The sequence below is a fragment of the Solea solea genome, chromosome 13 (genome assembly GCF_958295425.1).
Source record: "Solea solea chromosome 13, fSolSol10.1, whole genome shotgun sequence".
Classification (NCBI taxonomy): Eukaryota; Metazoa; Chordata; class Actinopteri; order Pleuronectiformes; family Soleidae; genus Solea; species Solea solea.
Genome location: NC_081146.1, coordinates 17374881 through 17398993, shown reverse-complemented (window position 1 = coordinate 17398993; position 24113 = coordinate 17374881). Strand labels below are relative to the sequence as shown.

At 41.0% G+C, this 24113-nt stretch overlaps 2 protein-coding genes across 7 annotated transcripts; both read right to left on the bottom strand.

The window, feature by feature from the left end:
- Positions 1-8308: 8308 nt before the first annotated feature.
- Positions 8309-10421, bottom strand: eny2 (ENY2 transcription and export complex 2 subunit). 5 transcript variants are annotated; one of them, XM_058647925.1, is made up of 6 exons: positions 10256-10421; positions 10137-10173; positions 9914-9991; positions 9544-9614; positions 9241-9315; positions 8309-8885 (listed from the first exon to the last, which is right to left on the bottom strand). In XM_058647925.1, exons 3-6 carry the CDS (start codon positions 9979-9981, stop codon positions 8812-8814), a joined length of 288 nt encoding a protein of 95 aa, XP_058503908.1. In that variant the 5' UTR covers positions 9982-9991; positions 10137-10173; positions 10256-10421; the 3' UTR covers positions 8309-8811. The 5 variants fall into 5 exon arrangements, with proteins under 5 accessions (XP_058503908.1, XP_058503907.1, XP_058503909.1 ...); XM_058647924.1 differs by having other exon boundaries at positions 10133-10173; positions 10256-10420; XM_058647926.1 differs by lacking the exon at positions 10137-10173.
- A 7601-nt stretch (positions 10422-18022) lies between these two features.
- Positions 18023-23898, bottom strand: LOC131471729 (microtubule-associated serine/threonine-protein kinase 3-like). 2 transcript variants are annotated; one of them, XM_058648445.1, is made up of 12 exons: positions 23455-23898; positions 23052-23138; positions 22775-22950; positions 22204-22289; positions 21237-21445; positions 21002-21140; positions 20391-20523; positions 20130-20295; positions 19771-19872; positions 19302-19424; positions 18958-19109; positions 18023-18727 (listed from the first exon to the last, which is right to left on the bottom strand). In XM_058648445.1, the coding sequence occupies exons 1-12, from the start codon at positions 23657-23659 to the stop codon at positions 18686-18688; spliced, it is 1620 nt and encodes a 539-aa protein (XP_058504428.1). In that variant the 5' UTR covers positions 23660-23898; the 3' UTR covers positions 18023-18685. The 2 variants fall into 2 exon arrangements, with proteins under 2 accessions (XP_058504428.1, XP_058504429.1); XM_058648446.1 differs by having other exon boundaries at positions 23593-23898.
- Positions 23899-24113: the final 215 nt, after the last annotated feature.

Genomic DNA, 24113 nt, shown 5'->3' with positions numbered 1-24113 from the left:
CTTCCGGAGCTGTTATGAGAGTTGATGTGAGACAACACAGTGGACAGTGTCTGGATGTAGTGAGACGACTGGAAAGAGAGGATATTAGACAGAAGAACATGAGTGACAGGAAGGAATGGGGGGGGGGGGGAAGGAGAAGTGATTTGGAGAATGTGGATCCAAGCTGTGCAAGCCCCATAAAGAGCATCTGAGTTGCTCAGTTGTGTCAGCTCGACTTCCACCGTTTTTCTTTAACCCTCCCACGCTATCTCACTATTGTTGTGTTGAAAGTCCCTGAGTTTTGACAGCTGTGCTTGGAGTGCTGTAACAGCAGTCTGAAGGGAAGGGTGTGTGTGTCTGGCAGCGTGCTGTCTGATAGCTTTGTATAGTGAGTGTGGACACTTTTTTTTGCAGGGTCTTGGCATGCAAATATCTCTCTCTGTCTGTGTGTATGTCCATCTTTGTAACCTCTTTGGGATGTTTTCTAGTATAAACACTGACACTGTCAGAACCAGTAGTCAATCTCATGGGACTAAAGCCTGGTCCTAATGAGACAGAACCTTATTTCCATGGTCCTGGTTATGGTAAGAGGGGCATGATGTGAATTGTTTGGTTCAGGTTAGCATTAGGCTTTTATGTGTTATGGTTCAATTCAATTCAAATCAGTTTTATTTGTATAGCGCCAAATCATCACATACATTATCTCAAGGCACTGTACATGGACAACATCCAATGGTTCAGGAGAGGGATAAGGTTGTGGTTAGATGACTGTCAATGCAAGGTCCTAACAAGAATAGCCGTGTAAGCATGTGTGTATGTATGTACTTGTATTTGTTTCCTTAAGGATCTTTTCTGGCATAACTACAGACCTTGACAGGACTAGTAGTCCTCATGAGAATCAAACCCTGGTGCTAACGAAGCGCAGAATGTATGAATTGTTGTTAGGTGAAGGTTAGGGTTAGGCATTAACTGGCTATGTTTAAGGTTAGGGATAAGGTTTTGTTAAACTGTATCCTAAGAATAACTTTGCAAACATGTGTGTGTGTGTGTGTGTGTGAGAGAGAGAGAGAGAGAGAGAAACCCCAGGGGCTAAGTCTTTAGGAAAAATACATGTGTGCAATGCTAATAAAAGATAATAAATCTGATTTATGTTGCCCCCTGTGGCTCTATAATGCAACTCATTGTGCTTTAAAAGCAGCAATTTGACATGAAATATAAGTGTGCAGACAATGAGGCTGAGCAGCAGAATAAGGGTTTCTCTAAACTTCACAGACTTTAATGCTGCACATAGGATGGAAACTGTGTTCAGATGAGCATATGACTTTGCTTGCAGGGCTGCAAAATAAGCGAGGCGACTACAACCTCAGTCAAGAAATAATATATGTTCTTGACCTGCACATGCACAGGCCTTTTTCACAACTGACGTGACTAACATTCAAAACAATGCCTTGAAAAAGAAAAAGAAAAAAACTTGTGCAAGGATCCCATTTACTTAATGATGTTGCAGCTGGTATAGATTTTGTCCTCACTGGTGCAGCAGAGGGAGGCAAACCTGGGAATAAAGCAGGAATGTGTAGTGGGTGCTAGGCAGCTGGTGGCTGAGCCCTGCTGGGTCGCAGAGAGCAAGGCCAGCCACATGAGCCTCAGCTGATTCACACACCCATGCACACATATGCTAACCCAACTTGGTCACATGTATCTGCTGTACGATCAGAGGTCCAAATTAAGCAAATGAAGTGGCTTGATGCAACTTTGAGGCCAGTCGCCTATCCGCGAACCCAGAATTCTCCCTGTTTTGATGGAGCTGGCTCTCGGTGTAAGACGAAGAAGGCAATTGCACCATCACAGCCTGAGCAGGGTTCATCCTACCCAAGCGAGAACGTAGCACGTCTTACTCTCACACAATTAGCATCACACCTGACCAGATGTATTATGGTAATCACACGGCAGACAGTCAGATATCAGACTTATCAGTCTGCTTGTAGCTGTGTCACACCATAAAAGACTTACATGGCCATGGGCCACAGAGAATTTATGGCGGGGTACTTTTGCCTTCTGTTTGCTCTTCATACAAGGAACCTTATCAGCTGATGAGGCGAATGCATGATCAGAATATTTCGGGGGGGGGGGGGGGGGCCACAACTCCACTTACTCCTTATCGCAAATGTCAAATACAGTGGTTACATAACTTCCAAACTAGATTCAGGTGAGTGTAAATTTGCACTTGAATAGGCAGAACACCCACCTTTCCCCCCCGAGTTGTAGCCTTAAAGAGAACCCTTTGCTGACCTGCGATGGCCTTGCCAATGAAAAGCAGGGAAAAGTCCATATTTTACTTGTGTTACTTCTGTTGGGGTCCTACCCTCTTGTTTCTGACAGAACATGTGGTGAGTTGCTTTTGCATGCTTGAATCAGGACACAGTTTTCTTTTCTTTTTTTTCTTCTTCCTACCCTAAGCTTGTCTAAGAAGCACATAAAAGCACAGGACTTCCTGTGGTCATTTAATGGCACACCACAGATTGTCATCAACTGAGTCGCATAAACACTCCCTGACATGACAACCAAACAGCTTACGGCAGTTTTATTATTAACCTTTCAGTTCTATTAATTAAGTGTGTTTATGGTGATTTTGATTTCCTTATAAGAAATAATGTACATCTTGTACATTGTTTTCATGAAAGACACTTATATAAATATACAAATATATGTAACATATGTAAATGAGGTTGTGTCAGTGGTTTGAATGACCTACTGTAGCTCTTCATATTCATTGTATAGATATCTGTCGTCATCTGTTCTTTACCACCCTCAACTGGCTAAAGATGGTACTCCCTGCTGGGCAAACTACATCTTTAGCAAAGCTTCTTTTTTCTTTTCTTTTTTGTTTTTTAACAAAATGGCATTCAAGCTGAAATAGAAACATAGATGTCTTTTAGTGAGGTTTTCTTTCACATTCATCTAATAGAAAATGAGTTTAGCAAGAAACATTTAAGAGAATTTAAAATTGCAGTTGAACAATTATTTAATTTTGGAATTAAATTTCCAAATCACCAGATGAAATATGTTTCCTCATAAAAGCACAAAGGTTAATGTGTTCATGTATTTTGCACCATAATCAATGTGCTGATGTCTCACCGGTGAGCAATTACAGTAACCGTTAATAATTAATAACAATTATGCCACGTGAATTAATGAAACAGTCAGATAAAAATGCATTGTGGAAACTGCAGTTTGAGCTGCTATAGTCAGTGTGACCCAGAGTGTGATTAAAAATTAAGAAACGTGAAACTACAGCCTGATGGAGACTTGGAGACACCCTGGCTGTGTTCACACCAGTATGTATTAGGTTATTAATAGTTGCTATGGTACCCACATCCTCTCTCCCCACTTCTTTGTCAGAGCCTCCTGTGATTTAGGGTAACTATATAAACCCTACTGGGCTGGCCCTCTGTCCTTTTCTGGCCGCTGTTATTGTTCCTGGAGCACAGGCCACAGTGTTTGGCTGCTCCAGCTGAGGAGAGAGCACCTACTGGGCTTTTCCCATGACGGTGAGAACCGCTCTACCGGTCCCAGTCAGCAGGCAGTGGATGAGGGCCCTGAGCTGCTTCCACCTCCTCTATCTCCCCTTCCTTGAGGCCTCTCGCCCCCTCCCTCCCTCCTCCTATACCTTAAGTTCCCCCAAGTCATGATCTGGCCCGTAAATTAGTAGTGGGAGAAAAATAGGTTCTGTAAGATGAAACTGGTTTCTGTGTGTATCAGCACACGACTCAGGGGAGACAAGAGAGAAGAAGCAGGCAGTAAATCCATTGGAGTCCACTGATAGCGCCTGTTTGCACAGCCACTGCCGCTTCCTTTGATCAAATGGCTGGGGGAGCGGGGGGTCGTGTGGCGCTGCCGAAGGTCAGCTATATATTACACTCCTAAAAGTGATTACTGAAATTCTTAAGTGAAACCATTCTGCTGCCAGGGTGTGCTCTAATCCCCTGCAGCGTTGTCTGGGCCGGAGCTGGGGCCTCTCTGTGGATCTGTGCACCCAGCACTCTTTTTCCCCTTCCCCACTTGTGTTTTCTATCATCCAAGCAGGCCTAAAAAGAGCCCCTACATGGAAACATGGCCTATCCAGTTGCAATATCAACTGCGAGAGCTCGGAGGAGGAGAGAGCGAGAGGGAGAGGAAAGGTAGTGTCAGGAAACAGAAATATGCACACACTTCAAAGGCTAGGGCAGCAAATTAAGGGTTAGGGATTGGACACGACAGTAAGTGGCCTTTACATCAGAAACAGGGTAAACAATGTCTGGATTGTGTTTCGCTTCTTTCCTCTGTGTTGTTGCATAGAGACCCCCCCAGCTTTCCATCTGCACACTGCTGTAGGTAGAACACTGAAAAAAAAAATGTAATTTTTTTTTTCCCTTTAACATTGAGCAAATAGTTTCATTTAATTGAGCCATGATGAAATGTTTGGTATCTGAGTCACTGATGTGTGTGACTTACTGGAAAATATAACACATATTTAAAAAAAAAAAAAAAAAAAAAAAATGAATGAGCATCTAATAAAGCCTCTGCTCAAATTCCTCAATTTATGACTGGTAGCTAATCCCTGCCACAGTGTTACACTGTATCGAATCAATTACAGCAACTTATAAAAACAACGTGAAACAAACAAGCTTCACTCTGTGTGTGTGCACGTGTGTGTGTGTGTGTGTGTGTGTGTGTGTGTGTATGGCATGGCTTTCCTCTGCAGCAGCATCACAGTTGAGATTGCGCCAGCCCAAAATGATCTAAACAGGGATTATGTGAAGTCATGCTCTATGAAACTTTATACACGTTTGCTGATCATTACCTAAGATTATTTTGTGTTAACTTTGGCAGACCCGCTCTTGGCTCTCGGACTGAAAAGGGGATGATGTATTTCCTCTTATTTATTATTTGCAATGGGCTACTGCGAGGGGGGAAAAAAGGAGTGAAGGTGGTATGGCTGTGACTGGTGCGATGATGCCAGGAATAACAGATTGAAACTTGCTCCTCGACCTCATTAGTGTGTAGAAAACAGTTCCCAGGAGTCACAACAGAGTGTAAATACATTTTAAACTCTTTAAACTGCAGGGTGTTTTGTGCCAACTTCTCCCTATTTCGGATTTTTTCCCCCCTTGAAATGGGAATGTAAACGCATCGAGCACTGCAAGTGTGCAGGCTTCAAAAGAGTTGCAACCCCATGTTGCACGTCTCATAAATTGTAGTGAGAGAATTCAAAGAGAAATTTATCGAGCATGGCATTCACACATGTTGACAGTAAAGTGGGCCAACTGCACACTGGGTCTTGGGAATTTGGAATTTGTAGGAGCACATGGCCCCCATTTTTTTTTTTTTTTTGCTTTGAAACACACTCTTTGACCCTTTGTCTGCTTATGTAATGCCTTTACCCTTTCCATTATGACAAAAGACAGGGAAATATGTATTGCACATAAAAGCCTATAGCTGTGCTCTATAAATTAGAGCTGTCAGGTACACTGCTGTAAACAGGCAGATATTTATCGACCCATGTATGTGACTTGTGGCTTGAGATACAATATTTCATGAACACTTCTTAAGCACTTGAAGCAGGTGCACTGTGGTCCCAAATAAGGCAATGTGCTATAACATCATTACTCAACATTTGTTTATGATGTGAGCATGTTTCTGCCATCTGTTTCCACCCCACGCTGCCTTTTCTTCACTTCTCTGTACAGTAAGTGAGGTGTTTATAGTCTTTGGATGTTGCCAATTTCACTGAAGAGAGGCCTGTGGTGCACCTATGTGACTCAGAATACAGGGCTACGCTTTTGGCTCCTCTGCCTATTGACACAGGTGCTATCAACAGCAATGATCTGATTCCCCAGATGGTGAATGTCCGTGTTCACATACACACTCACACACTTGCCCTTTCCATCTCTGTGCCATTAAGTGCCACTCAGGCACAGCTTTATATTGACTTTGCTGGAACTAGAGTGTTTTAGCCTTTTGTTGTTGCTGAACTTGTGATGGTTCATTCAGGGGCTGCCTCACAGGATGCTACAGAGAGTGCTTCCTTGCCATTGGCTGCTGCAGCGGCGATTGCCAAAGCAGGCCTATTAGGCTCAATTAAGTCTCTTTCTGCTTCATCCAAGATGTACAACCTCAAGCCAAAGAACAGGATTTAATTTGCCTTTTTTGTACTATTTGTACTTTCTCCCCATGTGTCACCAGGATAGCAGATGGATAGGTGAGTACAACTAATGAGAGATCACAGCCAGGTTGTCAAATATGACACAGAACTTGAGATGCACCAAGTATAGTGACAGAAGAGAATGAGTCTTTTCATAAACCTTCTCTGAAGGAACACAGGAGTAGGAATATGAGTATGGTAAACATAGAGCATAGGAAGTGAAGTCAAGACTTTAAAACAGTGGCTCACAAACCAATGTGTGACATTGCATTGGGTTGTTTCTTGTCTTGATCAGAAGGAAACATTAAGTTACTATCAGGTGGGAAGATATGTAGCTTATTACTACTATATGTGCACAAATCTGGTTCAATGTTGTCTAAGTGTATCTTGGACAACAATCTGGCAGCAAGGTTATGGTTGAGCCAGTCTTTAGCCACTTAAGTGTCCTTTGGAGCTGATTGACTAATTCAGAGCAGGTGTGCAGAGGATTGGACGGATGCAAGTACCTAAAAGCCCCGCCCCAGCTCTGAAACACACAACCAAAAACAGAACTGTACAAAAGGCCAAAATCCGAACACTAACATCTTACACTGTCTATGCCCTAACTCTTCCACTATGCACACATCTTGGAAAAAGTACAATTTGCTTAATACTGTTTGAACTTGATACAAACTAAGATATTTCTCTATATTGTTTTTTCTCATGTCATAATACACGCATTACACTGCAGAACTTGAGGGTGTTTTCACATATACAGTATCAGTGAAGGTGGGCTAAATAATAAATAACACTGTACAACACTATTGACTATGTTCTTTTTTTTTAAAGGTGGTTCAGAAATGAGTACAGAAGTCCACTGAGTGAAGGTGAAGTGTCTCTAATTAATCAATAATTATTCAGTTGTGGAGTGATTTGCAACAATTACACCTTTAATCTTAGGCCTCTGCACTGCTTTATATGAACCACTTCTGAGTAATTGAGTATACCAAATTATATTAATACCACAATGTAGGGCGTCATCTGGTTACTGTAATGCTCCTGGGCAAGGCAGCTCAGGCCGTGAGTGATGGAAAAAAGCTGAGAACAGAGAGTGAGAACGTAAATAAAAATCTGTAGGATAATAAATTGCATCACTGGTAACTCTATCCAGTGCCGGTCTGTGGTGAGCTGCAGTGCAGAACCTCCTATGTATGCTGGGGCCCGGAGAGAGATCTGCTGATAACATAGGGATTGATGTAGGCCATTAAGGGAACGCGTGTGCAGTGCTGGAGGGGCGCGTTACATCTGGCCTCCACAGCAGCACTGTATATCAGCATGTTGTCACCTGGGCTGATGTCACAGCAGGTCCTTCGGCTAAGAAAACACACACTCTGTCTTGGGTGGGTGACCAGCGCCAACTCACTCACTGCCCACTAATGTGCTACTCGTGCCGAAGGGGCAAGTTGTTTTGGGTTCATGGCCTGGACAAAAGTAATCCATAACCAATTAGGCATTGTGTGTGTCTGTGTTACTATAGAGATCGTTCGCCAAAACAAGATGATGTGGTTTAGCATGTGGACATAATGAAGTGAAGCAAAATTCCTGTCATGGCTTTTTTTTTTTTTTATTCACCTGAAGTTGCACAATATCATGTTTTTTTGTGCATTTTACTTTTAACCATCCCAACATGGTCTGCAGGAGCAATGTTTTATTCTGGGACAAAAGCATCACACCAGGTTTTCAATAGCAGCTTGGATTGGACTTGACCCAAATCAAATAATGGCAAATATTTATTTTCAATTCTCACCTGTGCAGCTGCACAGTGTGGTGATACTGTGCTAACACATTCAACATACAGTTGTATCCTTATGTACATGTGGCATGCAGGTGGAAAACACTGAGACCAGTTGATAAAAGCCCATGCAACTCAGCTAGAGGAACAATATCAAAGAAACAAACACAGGTTTGACTCAGTGACAAGTTGCAAATTCCTGTCTGTATATGTTCACGCCATACACTTAAAAAACGTAAATGTTCACACACAATAAAAAATGGTGCCTTCAGCAACAAGAAAATCTGAATCTAGAACTGCAGCTGCAACTGTCTTTTTTCTGTACTAGACAAGGTCAAGCACTTCACATGCTGTCAAATAAATTCTGTCCACTCAAGTCTAATAAATCAAAAAACTTTATTCTCATTTTTACAATCATTAAAAGTCAATTGAATGTACAACTTGGGTGCAACTGCAACAGGTTACAAACACTCCATGAAATATAGCCAAGAGACTGTCAGTACTGTGCAAAAGTCTTAGATTTGTGGTATACAGTACAATTATTTAATTGACTTTGTTGGAACACATCCATGAAACATGCATGCGGTTATACAATAACTATTTATTCATAAAAAAAACAGCCTCTCCATGTTAGAATGCCCACTATTTAACGTGACCAACCCTTACACTTGAAACATAACACGACATGCCTCTCTTAAAACTAGAGTGGAACCCTTATTAATGCTAAAGATCACAGAATCTGACAGAAAAACAACAAAGTCGGTAGTGCCCTACGACTTCTGCACAGTACTTGTACATCAATTCATTAAAATACACCATCATCATGACAGTAAAGGCAAATGGTCTGATAAAATATGTGGTAAAATTGTGAAAATCAAACTTATGTGGCATGCTGAGATAAAAATGCTCTTATTCTATGGAGAAGCTCTTTCTTGACACTGTCTGGTACCAAGGCTGCAACAAAAACAGAAAATAGACACAGTAAGTGCAATTGTAAAAAAAAAATGTCAATCTATTTTCTTAACTCAATTTGTTACTGAAAACAAAGCATATCATGGCAACTCAGGATTTTCTATGACAATTAGAGAAGTGAAATTAACAGAATAATGTAATTAATAAAGTTTCTGTCTGTCTGTCTATATAATGCTCATCTGGCAGGAGGAGCCGTGATCCCAAAATGTAAACACAAAGGTGTTATCAACCTGGAAGTGAGTCAACTATTTCTCTAAAAATTCTGCCTGCCACAGCATTAATATTTCATGCTACATCTGTTGTACTATCGATGTTTTTGAATTTCAAGCCAAGCTACCTCTTCCTTTAGGAGTGATCTCCACCATCAGATCCTCCACGGTGACATGCTCCAGGCCTTTTTCTTTGATCACTTCTGCAAAGTTTTAAGTTCACAGTGAAAACATAAGGTTTGAAAACAAAGAAAAGAAAAAAAACATACAGTTGAACAACAAAACAGTAGTTAAAGCATAGCTACTCAGGCTATGTGTGAAACAATCAAACTACAAACACACCATTTCACAGGAGACATTTTCTACAAACTTTCACTCTAGTAGGATAATAACAGCATATTCTATGCTGTTGACAATAGTGCTCTAGTTACCTTTACAGTGAGCCTTCATCTGGTCTTTCCATCCACACTCAGTGAGCTTAGCTCTCAGTATCTCCTTCAGTCTTTCAATAAAATGCAAGGACATCATTAACAATAGCTGGAAACAGACGGGCGACAGCAGTGGAAGACCAATCACTTTATTAGGTACACACATCTGAAAAGGTGGCCCCCGTGAGTGTGACTCTTTTGAGCTTACCGGTGTATGAAATGTACTATAAAAATGTGACTTGACTCACATTGTCATGTCCTAATACAAATGTATAGAAGTTCACGCGCAACAAGTTGTTGTTGTTACTGTAAAGTATGGACCATTAGCCTGCGCCACCTCACTGACCGAGCTGATTATGGTGTCTTTTCTCACCTTTCTCGTTCGCCCATCTCGGTCAGCTTCTGGTTTACTGTTGCCCTCATCCTGGACTCTTTGCTCATGCTCTGTGACCTACAGAGAACAACAAAATCACCACATCTTAATGCGGATTCAATCTTAACGGCTCCATGGCATGTTTCCTTTTAAATTAGCAGCTAATAACCGACGTTCACTTAGTAAGGCCAATTTGTTCAGTAATCAGTAATCACTCACACACCAGGGGCGAATAAGCGAGGTCTCACTCTGACCAAACGCTGTTAGTAAAAACAAAAGTTAATCCACAAGATGGCGTTAGCTGTGAAAACAGCAAGTTTTAGCACCGAACCTCACACACACCGACGGTGTTGAGGAGCCCGGCTCGTCTTAGTCACGTTTCAGGGAGAATTTCCTTCAAAGTTTAGCCTCAATTAGGTGCTAAAATAATAACTGCCTTCGTCAAAACTGACTACACCGTCATAAGGGAATTCCGGTAGGAAACGCTGACCACTTCAATGGTTCCTATGCCCTCTTTACATGCAGTACTCAGATACACCACAATGCGGCAGTGTTGGTAAATAAATATATGACCTGTTATACTATCAGTAGGTGCTGCACCAGAATCTGACTCTTGATCCTCGTCCTTTTTAGGTTTGTTCTTGATCAAATTGGCTTAAAAAATAATATTCAGATATATAAATAGATATATTTTAGTGATCCCAAAAACTGGGAAATTCCTGACAAAGATATGTGTTTGGTTGAATTGAAGAAGAAAAAAAAGAGACCGACTACAAAAACAATGACATCTTCTTAAATCGCCTGAAAGACATGCTCAGCCAAAGAAAAGCTAACAATGAAAATAAGCTTATTTAGTGCTTTTATTATAGCAGTGCTTGTTGTACAGTCTGGCCTCCAGATCTAGACAACACCTCCATTATGTCATTTGTCGTATCATGTATGTATTCACACGTTTGCCTTTTGTTTTTTTTAAATTAAAAGACAATTAAACAGTCAGTTAAATACAACACTATTTCAAAAGAGATTTAAAGGCTTGTTGTCTGATATGGTGAGTGATGATACAACTTAGTGTGGTGTAACTGGTGTAAAAAAAATAAAAACTAATGCAGAGTGTTAACAAAACAAGAGTCTTTAATAAGGTGAATGAACTAAAAAGGCAAAAAGTTAAACAATAAATCAAAAAAGTACAAAAATACAAGGAGAATACATGAAACCAGAACATCAAAAACCAGAGCAACAGATGGGACTGAGACATGACCTGAACAGACAAACCACACAAACCAAAGTCACTGGGGAGCACAGAGAGTAAACACACTAATGAGGCAGGGTCAATCAAACACAGGTGAGACAAACAAGACACAGGTGAATCACATTAGGGCTGGGGAGACAATCAATGAAGACTGGACAGGAAGCAAAAGTGGACAAGATACACACACAAGGAACAACTTCAAAATAAAAAGGGAAACAAGGAACTGTGAACCAGAACAGAGAGCTGAAAATGTAGGGGAAAGAAAACAGAACAGGAAAAATAGTCCAAACACAATGATTGTCAAACAATGTGTGGTGTTCAGTAGTGTCAGTCTGGAAGGAAGTATGCATTGTGTGTTAAGGGATTAGAGAGAAGCAGTGGAGGTGCATTATGGGTCCTATGGGCTTTTTACACAGAGTCTTCATTAAAGAAATCCATTCTTCTGTTTCCGGAGAGAATCATTTTAAGGCTGAAGGTTTGCTCATCCAATCAATATCTGGGTGAAATCTGTTGTTAGCTATGCAATTGTAGCAACAAGCAAAAAAAAAAAAATACCTGTATCTGTTGCAATATCATTTGCATATTGCATGATAAATAGTCTCTGTCATGGTTTAGATTGATTCACAGCAGCCCAGTGGAGAGGGAAGTCCATCACACCTCATTATTCTCAATTCATGCCATCCTCATATATATTCTATATCATGTTAGTTGCCTGATGCCTTCGGTAATGTAGGCATTAGTGTTTTCCCATGGTATTATTATTACTTTGTTTATTTTTATACCCAGATATTATTCCAAATTCAGAAATGACATGCAGAGTTTTTGGAATAGAAGCATCATGATCTGAGATAAACGAGGTTGTCATGCATATGTTGATAGCTTAGCCAGTGCCGTGGCTAAGGGTTCAAAGGCTATGTTGAACAGGAGTGGAGACAACAGGCATTCACAGTCTCGTGCCCCCTATGCAAAAAAAAAAAAGTGTTTTGGGATTTTGTGAGATATTCCAATCTTGTTAGTCTTTACACGTGCCTTTGGAGAGGCATACAAGACCTTAATCCAAAAACAAAAGGATGAGTCAAAACCAACTTTTTCAGAGCTGCAAATAAATATTCAAATTTGATACGATCAAAAGCTTTATGGACATGCAACAAGATTTACATCTCTGGGGAGGGAGAATCTGTCGGTGAGTCGAGTATATTACAAAGTCTGTGCAGATTTCCAGAGAGCTAAACCCTGACAGGTCTGCGTGTATTATGGTATGTATGACTAAGTTGAGTCTAGATGCAAGGGCTTTAGTCAGAAGGTATTAAATGTCAAATATGGATGAAATAGAAATTTGTCAGTTGTAAATGTGAAATTTAGAAGAGGAAATTTGACTCAGTTTCAGTCCACTGCAGAAATTTAATGAGTCTGAACAACTTTCAAAACTTACAGAGACCAACACTTTTTTTTTGCCTTATTATGAATAACCCTGTGACACAGCTACCACTCCTGTTCTGCTTAATTGCTCCATTCACTTAAAACTATACTGACATATTGCACAAATTAAAATAAAATAAAAAGATGACTGTGGATGGGTCTGCTTTTGCATGTCGTGCATGAGACTGACCAGAGCTTTTAGTTTAAAAGAGAATCTACCTTTTGAGGTTCAGTTACTCCCCGTCTGTTTCAGAGTAGAATTTAGTGGGTCTTTCCCTCACTTTCAAGAGGGAAATGGCAAACGCTTTGCATCGACTCTTGACAGACTGATTGATAACCTACTTTCTCTGAGAAGAATAATGGTCTTCCCTGTGAGCGCAGGTCTACAGGACACAGAGAAAACCTGTCTGTCTGTGTGTCTGGACGCTTGCTTTTCTGTCAATTGGCCGACAGAGTGGGCGGTGGTCATTTTTACAGTCTGAGGTGTTTATACCTCGCTTTAGTTTACTGCACATGCTCATGCTGATGTGGCCTTAGGGTGAAAGACGAGGGCCTCACTGCAACAAGAACCCCCTTCACTCCTCCATGCAGTTTTCTTGCTTATCTGCCCTCCCTCTATAATTGACATAGTCCCTGCATTACCACAGGTATCTGCTGCAGCAGCCCGAGGCAGCTGGACAGATAGCAGTAGTTAGTTAGAGGTGTGCACAGCATCAAATCACACGTGGACACTCATCCTATGACTGTTTTAACAAGTGAGTAACCATAAACCACAGGATGTGGCCCCGTGGTGGTGTTCTGCACGCAGCATGAGGCTTTCCCCTTTTACCTCATGAGCAGTTCTTATAAAAACATGGAAAAGCGAGGACCTTCAACACATGAGCGAGATAAAGCATGAAGAAGGGGAGGATAATCTTCAGACTAAAGAGCAGATACTTCAGTGTGCTCTGCCTGTGGCCACGAGCCTCCCGAGATCCTGCTCTAACCCTCTAAATTGGGTGTCTGCCTTAAATTGGCAGGGGTTTTTTTATGGCTTTGCCTTCAAGCTGACAGCCATGCCCGCCCATAGAAGTGAATTCAGTGCCTGATGTGCTAATAATAGATATATGGTGCTTCACACATGACATGGTGCGCAGGAGAAATTCTTACAAGAGCGAAACAAGGGTGGGAACCACCTGCCTTCATCCAGTAATAACCACTTCCCAAATTACCATTTTCATCTTATTTTCCCGGCAAAGTCATGAAGCACAATGAGTCGGAACTATTGTCTTTTCACTGGGAAACAGTGAAAAGACAAGTATACATTTAAAAAAAAACATTTAAAAAAAAGAAGAAAAGGGGAGATTTTGGAAGAAAACAGCTTTAAAGACTCATTATCTTGAAATGCTTCTTACCAAAAATAATTATTTGTAAAGTTGCCATAAAGTGGTTAGCACTATCACCCACACACTTTCCTGGAGTTTGCATATTCACCTTGTGTCTTTGTGAATTGTCTCCGTGTATAGCTTTCTCATACAATCAAAAAAAAATGCATGCGTGCATATTGGGAATAGGTTGATTGAAGACTGAAAATTGAACAACAGTAAGTGTGAACGTGTGTTGTTTGTCCCAATATGCTGGTCTTGTATCTGAAGGGGTATACGACACTGTCAGCTGGGATTGGCTCCAGCTCCTCCTGTGACCCTGTGAAAGGATAAGCAGTATGGATAATGGAGGGATGATGCCAGGAATATTTAACACATCCCATTTCTTGGCTGCATAGCCTCTGCTATTATACACATTCAGTTTGTTAGTGATCGCTTCAAACTGCCATCTGCTCACGTATCTTCTGCCAAATCTAGACAAACAGCATTTTTGCAGCTTCCAGGGGATCGTAATCTACAGCACTCGGCGTTTTCTCACTCTTCCCAATAGGTATTGTGCAGATTGGATTCTTCACGACACCACCAATGTGAATTCAGCGTTGCCATTTCCAGTAAATTGCACATTCTGCAGCAGTGAAATCGCCCAGAAAACACATGGACTTGTTACCTATGGACTAAAACACAGCATAGATATATTGTCCTCTCTATCCTACAACACAAACACATCGTTGAACTATTTGTGAAATTTACCGGAATCATCGCTCACGTCTCTGCTGCCTGATATGCCAGAGGATGATCATCGGGATGTGGGTGTATGTGTGAGAGCATGCGTGTTGCGTTACCAAGAATGAGTTTCAAATCATGCAGTCTTTTATCATCAATCACAGAATTGAAGTGGGTTGTCACTGAAAAGTTGTTGACATGGAATAAAAAATAAAAAAAAAAGCCAGGAAAGGCCCCCTCGCAGCGCAGCACCCCAAGCATTTGCTGTGCTTTTCCTGTTGCAGTTCCCACACGAGTACCGCTCATCACTTTGAGATTTTATTTACTACAGTTAACCATCGTTTGTCCTTTATTCAGTGAAGTTGTATTGAATTATCAAGTGTATGATCAACAGCCCTCTTAGCCTGGACTCCAGATGAAGTCCTCCCACCTGTAAATGAACCCCAGACCTTTAAGCACTGGTTAGAAAAGCTACATTATCATGGGAATTAGGTTCACTCTGCAGTGACCATGTTTGTCCTGCACATAATTGTCCAAACCAGGATAATAATTTGACTCACCACAGAAAGTGTTTGAGTTTCTTCCTGTCTTTTAATAAAATACATGCACATTCTCAGTTCATCAGTTTTCTCAGAGTTTTTTCATCATTCTTCTTCCTCCACCACTCTCCCTATAGGTCATCAATTACCATCACTACCAGTGTCTGGACTCCAGGGGAGGATTAACCTAGTTGCTGCGAAGGCCAGAAGCCTTCGATCTCAATGTCTCCCCGCTGAGTCTAAGCGCTAAAATCTCTTCCATTCACGTGTTTAACTTGATTGAAATGTTCTTCAGATGACATAAGATCTAATAGAGATTAAAAACCTCTCCTCCACAGATATATGCTTAGTTCCATCTCTTTAGGACCTAGGTGAACCAGTGTGTGTCATCTGTGGTGTTGGGTAGTCCCTCTATTTGCCCATACTTGTATGTGTGTGTTGGTGGTATAGTGGAGAGCCCTGTATCTCCCTGCCTTTGTAAACTAAGCAGGCTCCCATGTTTGATAAATGGTCTGTTTGGTGTGAAGCTTGTCCCCTTAACCAAGGCGCAAAAACACATGTCTCTGCCATATAAGCACACGTAACACAGACAAACTGGAAACGCCCACAGGGAAAATAATAATAGTCAGGGCAGTTTTGTTGTGATCACTGTTAGAGGGAGACAGGAGCAGTTATCATGGTGTCAGCAGTGATGAAGGGCCTAAGCTACAGACTGGACACGCTGTCACAACTCTGCATTCATCATCACGTTGATGAGCTCCAGACTCTAATGATTCACCAACACTAATGTGAGTGGGAATGAAAAAAATAAGGATCAATTACATCACTTTCCCGCCTTAAAGCGAGTTGGCACTTCTGCCTCATCATTTTACCTTATTAAATGTTAATCACACTTTTCTGTGTCAGAAGCAGCTCAGGGTCATACTGTCTACACCCAGTCCATTGTCTCCTTCTGCATCCTTTGAGAAACTTTGTGGAATACGTCAAGCCACCCAGAAGACAGATACAGTATATCAAATGTGATTGGAAAGTCTATTCGGGAAACAAGTTTGTTGCTGGAGATCGAGCTTGGACATTGATTGATGGCAGTTGACACAAGAGAGAGGGTGAGAGGATATCCTCACAAACTCAAATGCAATTAATGTGCTTAATGTCCATGGTCCATTTTTTTTTTCTAAAAACACCACCATCAATTATCACATCTACCCGAAGGATCCCACTTTGTTTCCCAGAGCAGATTTTGCAATCACTGCCTGCTGCATGAGCTTATAGACGGTATAGATGGTTACAGCTAATCCCTGAATACTATAGTGCACAGGCTTTTTTGATAACTATAACCCCCTGTTTGATGTGCTGCAAGAGAATATGAAGGATAATTGTGTTTTTAATGAAAACATAACCATAATACAGCCTCATATTTTTTTATAACTCCTAGCTCACCGCTGACTACTACTATTATTGTTATTTTTGTTATTATTATTATTATTATTGTTGTTAACATTAGTAGTAGTAATAATAGTTGTGCACCTGGCAACCTGCCAGACGTCCTGTGGAGGGTGTAGCCCATGTTGGTAAATAAGTTATAAGACAGAGGTTTGAACAAGACTTGGCTTCTGCTCAGTGCTATCAGGTCAACGCCCTCATAAGAAAACACAGTCACAACAGAACAACATGGGGTGGACAATCAGGGCGAACACAGGCTTTCCTTCTTTGTTAACAGAGCATTTGTTGGATTAAAGTTTGTTTGGGTTGATGCCTCAACAGTATGTGTTTGCTGTTTTGTTTTTATTTGTTTGTTTTTCTGACTGGATGAATGAAAAGTTATTACATGTTATTGTTTTTATTATACGTAGTTCTAGTTCCTGGTGCTTTTTTTTAAAACCGTATAAAAACACAACAAACGTCCTTAAATATATTCACTTCTCACCGTCTCATCCTGTCTCTACTCCATTTACAACCATGCCGACTCATATGTAAGTAATGAAACTTAAGGTTACTAGGTTGCCATAGTAACCATTGAGTGGACAGCATAGCCGGATGTTGCACAGTGCAACTCTTTGTATGAAATGAAAAAGGGGTCAGTGAGAGTCTGTCATTATTCAGATTTCCTGTAAAGGTTAATGCACTTCCTTATTAATACTCGTCATACTGATGCTTTTTGACGGTACGTTTTTTTATCCATTTAGTGATCTAATATAACATGAGATTTGAAGAGCTTTAATGTCACATGCATGAGGGTTGTCTACAGCTCGTTTCGCTTTCTACCACTGTCCTGATTGTCCTGTAACACAGCTTGTCCTTCATGTCCTGTTGCAACCACATCTCCCAAAGATTATGCTCCGATAAAACTAACCTATATATTTTTTTGACATATTACTAGCATTGATATAGTTCCCAAGTTTATGAGGCAAAACCAGGAGGAATAGGTGACATGTTGTGGCGGCATGTAGCGCGTCAGCAAGACGTCCGGCACGCAGCAGAGCACAGTTTGAGACTAGATTTATTGTGGACTATTGCAGTGTTAGTAAGACGTTCCGGTGTGTTTGTGGAGAGGATGAGGAAGAACTACGATTTTCTAGCCTAGCCACAGGTTACTCACTGTGTTTGAACACTCATGAAAGGTTATCGTTGGTCCAATTTCCTCAATGTTTTAAAATGTAATTTAGAATGAACTGGAGAGAAGAAGAAGAAGAAGAATGAGGCAGTAATGCAACACAACAGATGTTAGATGCACTATAACATGAAGAACAAACAAACCAAAAGCAGTCAAAATACTATCACTCCAAAAAGCATTTAGTTATAACATTGTAGTGTGTCACAAATGATGACAGTGGGCCCTGCACAAGGCAAGCAATTGGCCCAAACGTTTGTTAGTGAACAGATTTGCTTTTCGGGGCACTCTACAAGACCACAAAGACAATAGCATTGTGCTAAATTCTCAGAGAGGACTTTTTATGACATAATTATCTGAGTCCACCTCTCACATGGGAAGAAACACCGTGGAGACACAAGGCCTTCCCATATTGATGAGACACCCTTGCACTTCCCACTTTAATATAACCTATTATACACACAGCAGCCACTTCTTTAGGTATCGTGTGCACCAAATAAAATAAAGTGTCCAGTGCTCTGGCCCAGTGGCTTCAAGGTTTGACCTGTTGGTCTTCTGTATAAATTGGTTATACCAATTGGTTATTTAGGTTACTGTTGCCTTTCTATCATGCTTCTTTGACCCAGAGATATTTTCTCTTTTTGGGACCATCCTCTGCATTAAGATTAACCTCCTCCTCTTCCTTCCTACTCTCCATGGAAATGGATAACCCAACTAATGTCATTGGTTACATCATAAAGGCTGTTGTCATTGTCATCATCTTTTAAGTCTTCCTCCTCCAAAAAGCCTTCAGTAGCCTCCTTTTCTCCTCCTGCTCGTCCTCTTCCTGCACCTTCATGTGTATCGCTTGTGTGGATGGCAGATCTGCTAACCCAGTGTATAGGAGAGTGGCGATGGGCTGCCGTACACCTGCAGGTTTGAAAGAAAACAGGTGAAAATGTCACGCCGTGGTGTTGCTTGTTGTAATAGTAACAAGAATTTTAAGTGAAGTTAATAGTAGGAACTTTGTGCAAATGGTAACAAAGATTCACACTCATGCCATCAGACAGTCACTGTCATTCTGTACTTTATGTATCCAGTGGTTAACAGATGGAGATGATATCAAACAGCAGAAGAGAAGATGAGCTGGAAAAAATGACCTCTTTAAAGCGGTAAGGCACGGAGCAGAAGTACTGGAGCTCAAAGGTGAACCAGTCGTCAGTGACCTCCTCTTCATCAGAGGTGCTGTATTCATCCGTGGTGTCATTGATGGAATCAGTGTAACATGACTCGGAATATGTGTCAGACTGGTCTGTAGAGGACATATCAACAACCATTAAAACATGAAGTCAGAAAAGCTGATGGGGTATTTATCTTGACTGAAATTCACACCAGACGTGAATGGACAAAAGGACGTGACTTTTAAAGATTATCAAAGGTAAGTGAAGTGTCCAGTGCCGTCACTCAGAGTCTGGTTTGTCATGTGTAATTTTCTGACACCCACCTTCATAATTCGGAACCAGGTTCCTCAGGTCCTCCTGGGGGTAAAATGCAAGGTCCTGATCCAGGAGATTGTACCACTCCACATCCTGGAAAAACGGATGGAGCTTAAGCTCAATGGCTCCTCCTGGATGAGACGTACAGCAATAAAGGCTTTGTTTTACGTGCAACAACCACACAACTACTGGGTTGTAAATAGGTAATTCCAGTTCTGTAATACGAAACAGCTCCATTATCTTTTGTCAGGGGCAGATTAAGGATTGGACCTAAAACTGTGCTGTTGGGGACCATTAACCTCACCTCTCAGTCTCAGTCTCTGAGCAGTTTATCACATTTAATAAAAGTAGGACAAACCATTTAGTAATTATTATCATTAATTTCATAATATGCCATGAATAAAGCACTGGAGCCTGAGACTTAACAGTGTGCTTTTACGTACTGCTACAGATGTCACTTTTAAAGTTTCTACTTACGCGTTCCCAGGCGACTGATCGCATCAGTGTTTAAAAGTGTGGTGATTAGGTCCTGGGCATCAGCTGGTACAGCCCTTTTCTTCTGTGGCCAGGTGATGTCTTCTGGAGAAAAAAAAAAGGAATTTAAAAATTATCTATGGTATCTATGGGCCAGCTGAGGATTAGTAGGTAGAGCAGCTTGTCTTCTGACAAGAAGGTCAGCAGTTCCATCCCTGGCTCTTTCAGTCTATTAGCCAATGTGTCCCCAGGCAAAACACCAACCCCAACATGCTCCTGACAGCAGAATGCCTTAGGTGTGTGTGATTGAAAAACACTGCAGTGGAATGTGAGGAGAAATTAACTGAACTCAAGGAGCTTACTTGTGACTACGTCATATAAGACGTCTTTAAACCGGTACCCTCGGTAAGGGCAGGAACCAACCAGGAACTCGTACAGAATGATGCCCACAGACCACCAGTCTGCAGGCTTCCCATAGGAGATCCCCAGGATCATTTCTGGGGCAGTGTACATGGGAGTACCTACAACCTATGGGAGGAAATTCATAGAGGGGAAAGGAAATGATTGATAAGATTGCCAACACAAATCCCACCAGTCTAAACAAATGAAGAGAAGACACTAACCAGTCCATCAGTGAACTCTTGAACAATATTCAAAATATGTTCTCCATTTATGTCTGCTGTAATCTTCACTGGACCGATCCTGGAAAGCCCAAAATCTGCTACTTTAATGTGACCTGTGTAAGTCAGCAACAGGCTAAAAAAAGCAGAAGAAGAATATTTACTTGACACATGGGCGACTACGATTCCCTTATAAGAAGTAAGAATTTCAGTGTTCAGCAGTAGGACCATCACAAGAACTGACGCTAGTAAAACATTTTCCGGTAGTGTGATGGTAATGTTGCTGTTTCTGGGATCAAATAACCTTTTAGGACATCAGTTTCCTCTGAAGCCTAAAGCTAATGTTTAGGTTAGGTTTACGAGCTAGTCTATGAGCAGCATAACTCGAAAATAAACTATGATGTTCTGAGAATGTGTGTTCCAAAAACGATATGTTGGTGGTAATCCAGATCTGGATTTGAAACTTAAGTGCTTATGATAGTTTTTTAAACTGTATTGTGAATGGGAAATTCACCTTGTATGCATGTCTGAAGGCATGGCAGGCTTACCAACAGTAATTGAAGTGAGCAGGACTTAGCAACCAATGAGTTAGATTATGGAAGAAGAGGACTCACTTTTCTGGTTTGAGGTCTCCGTGTAAGATACCAAAGCTGTGCAGGTACTCCAGAGCCAGGACAACCTCTGCTGTATAAAAACGTGCAATGTTCACAGGAAGAACTTTGACTTGATTAAGCAGGGTGCCACAGCTCCCACCTACAAGGTCAGAGGAAACCAGTCAAGAGAGCTGATATCAGATGTTAAATGTTAAAGAAAGTCCAGAAAGAGAACACAGAGAAACTGAATTCTTACCTGCTACATGCTCCATCACAATGCACAGCTCTGTCTGTGTTACAAATGCGCAAAACAGTGAGACAATAAAGGGGTTGTCAATGAATGTGAGGATGTCTCGTTCCATCAGCACATGCTTCACATCTATCTTTCTGGTCAGTGTCTGCCGATCGATGATTTTCATGGCAAACTTCTGGCCAGTGTCGCTGTGAGTCACAACTTTGACAGTGCTGGAAAATGAATATTGGAAACACAAAACAGCTTTTACTACTAAATATACAACTTCCAGTTTAAAAGAAACAACATCTCATCCATCCAAAGATCCCATTTGATCACAAACACATAGCAATCAGCTGTTTTCTTTGAACCCAGCACAAAGACCGATAACCTACTTTGTTATTACATCTCCCCATTTGCTCGCTGAAGCCAACCAGGAAGTAAGAATATATTAAATAGCAACCAGGGGGCGAGTCTGCAGGTTGCAAAATTAACTCCGACTGGGAAATTAGTGTAATTTTCATTTCATTTATCACGTCAGGGAAACATTTTCTTCAGGAGTTAATATGATTTCAGTGGCTAGTTTCAGGTCTTCCTCAGTGGCACATGTTAATTATGTTCCCATTGAGAGGAAAATTGTTATTTTCTGATTGCAAAACCTCAACATGGTTTTGGTCAAACCATGAATCTCGAGGCTATTAAGTTCTGATTGTATGGTGGCCAGTTAGTGCAGATGAGGACTGTGTGTGTGGTTTAACACGTGGGAATAACTGTGGCCTGAAAATTCTCTTACTGCAAATTTGCACAAATTTTTAATCATCGTGATTGGGTGGATATGGAGATGATGTTTGTATCATTTTATGACCTGGTGTTCCGTACTCCATTTATATACTATATTGTGGCTCATATAATGTTCCACTTAACTGCCCAGGTATTGTGCAGTGTGCCATTACAAACCTTGACGTTACATTCCAAAAAAAAGGAAACTCACCCGAAGCCGCCATTGCCAATAGTGTTCATTATTTCAAAGTCACTCATCTCTGGTTTTTTGACGGGAGGATTCCAGGCAGCACGAGTCTAAATCAGACACATGGATGAGCAAAGTACAGTAAAATAAGCACAGTCAGCAGCCTTATTTTACAGCCTTACTGGTGTCACGTTTGTATTTTTAGGGCTTGACAGTGGGCTTTTTCTGGAGGACTGTGTGTTAGGTTGATTTTGATTTAAACACAACAAAATACAAGATTTTCTATCACTTATAAATGGAGGAGAATTATGATTATGAACCACCTCAGCTCCGTCAGACCACCAGACAAAGAACCTGGCTGTGTGAGGTCAGTGTCTATTTCTCATTTGGAAGCTTTAACTTGACTGATTGATGATTTATTATTAAAACCATCAGTGCCTGCGGTTTGGGGATTTTGTTTGTCGGAGAACAGATGACAAATGACTTATTGGTTAATCTCACACCACAGGGTTTGAAGGTATCATAATAAAATATTACTACAGTACAGTGCAACTAATCAATGTGAGAGTTTCCAGTAAGCCTGACAGATAAACACCTCATGGAGAACCTTCTCCAATTTATCTTGCAGCTCCATGAAAAAGTGGATGCCGACGAGATTGTTGGTGAGTATGAAGTCGCACTCTCTCGTCAGTTCAAGCAGCTGTTGTTGGATGAAGTACAAAGCAACCCTGGCCTGGTTCACGTCGCTGCCCAAGTACTCTGCCTCTGAATCTGTTTTGTCAATGAAGGACAGACAATAATGTGTTATGATTCGTGTTGAGGTAAGGAACCATCACAAAGTGGTCTTGAAGTATTTTTGAAGTTGTGCTTACACATAGTTTGTGAGTTATATACAGACGGCAGTGCTCTGCTTTCTCCTTGAGCTAAAACATGCGAGCTCAGGTTTGGTAAAAACATGGCTACAGGCAAGGAAAGGAGAAAAGAAAAGATTTTAACCTAAAAGGCAACAACTCTCTCTCACTCTCTGCATTAAAGTCCACAGCGACAATCACACAATTACACAATAACACATGTAAACATCTGTGTGTCATGAATGCAAATGATACTGAACAGAGTATTCATTTTGAAATGATATATCATTATATATCCTTTCAATGTATCATGCAAACAAGTAGATGAAGACACCACGGCAGACAAACGTTTTCTTATAACGGCATATTAAGAAACACGTTTTAAAAAGGATGAATTGTTCACAGAATGAAGAGAAACACTAACTGTTTGCTGCTGTTGAGCTCCTTGGATAATTCAGTATGTTAACTGACAAATGTGACGTCACTTTTCTGTGAACATTTGATGTACAGAAGTGTAGTCCTCTTTGTAAACAAACAGAGTAAATAGTTGTCTGTAACCTACCATAACTTCTCAGCGGAACACCCCTTTGATCATTTCTTACATTGTTTGCAAAACTGGATGATGTCATGTCTGTGCTGTGTTTGTGATGTCAATATAATACTCCGCTACTTCTTTGACAAACTTCGAAGAAACTCAACTGTGATTAAGAACTTCAGACTGTACAGCCTGCCAGAAGTTATTAGAAGCAAAAGAAGCTATTTCTTTGTCCATTCTGGTATCAAAACGTTCTGCTCGTTCAGAACATTTAAGCGCATGTTACGCATTTTTTCTGCTATTTGTATTTTTTAAATATGTATATTTTTCTGCCTTTTCTCCCCCTCTGAAAACGAACAGACGTGGACGCAGCCCTTGTCTGCGAAGATCTGGGCATGGGTTGGTGAGGTGTGCTTGAAAATTTTTATCTACCTTTGATCAGTGCATGGCAGACCAAATCAAAGGCAACGTCAGTGAGAACTCAGTAGTGAGTGCTTTATCGGCCGAAAAAAATGCACATTTTACAGTTTTTATCCATTCTGCTGTTT

Excerpts from the sequence above, each read along its gene's own strand:
- eny2 (XM_058647925.1), bottom strand. The coding sequence starts at position 9,981 with ATGAGCAAAGAGTCCAGGATGAGGGCAACAGTAAACCAGAAGCTGACC. Across the intron at positions 9,316-9,543 it reads GATGAAGGCTCACTGTAAAG|AAGTGATCAAAGAAAAAGGC; the intron begins GTAACTAGAGCA and ends AAAACTTTGCAG. Across the intron at positions 8,886-9,240 it reads GATCACTCCTAAAGGAAGAG|CCTTGGTACCAGACAGTGTC; the intron begins GTAGCTTGGCTT and ends TTTTTGTTGCAG.
- LOC131471729 (XM_058648445.1), bottom strand. The coding sequence starts at position 23,659 with ATGACATCATCCAGTTTTGCAAACAATGTAAGAAATGATCAAAGGGGT. Across the intron at positions 23,139-23,454 it reads GAGCTCAACAGCAGCAAACA|CCATGTTTTTACCAAACCTG; the intron begins GTTAGTGTTTCT and ends CCTTGCCTGTAG. Across the intron at positions 22,951-23,051 it reads ATATAACTCACAAACTATGT|ATTCAGAGGCAGAGTACTTG; the intron begins GTAAGCACAACT and ends TTGACAAAACAG.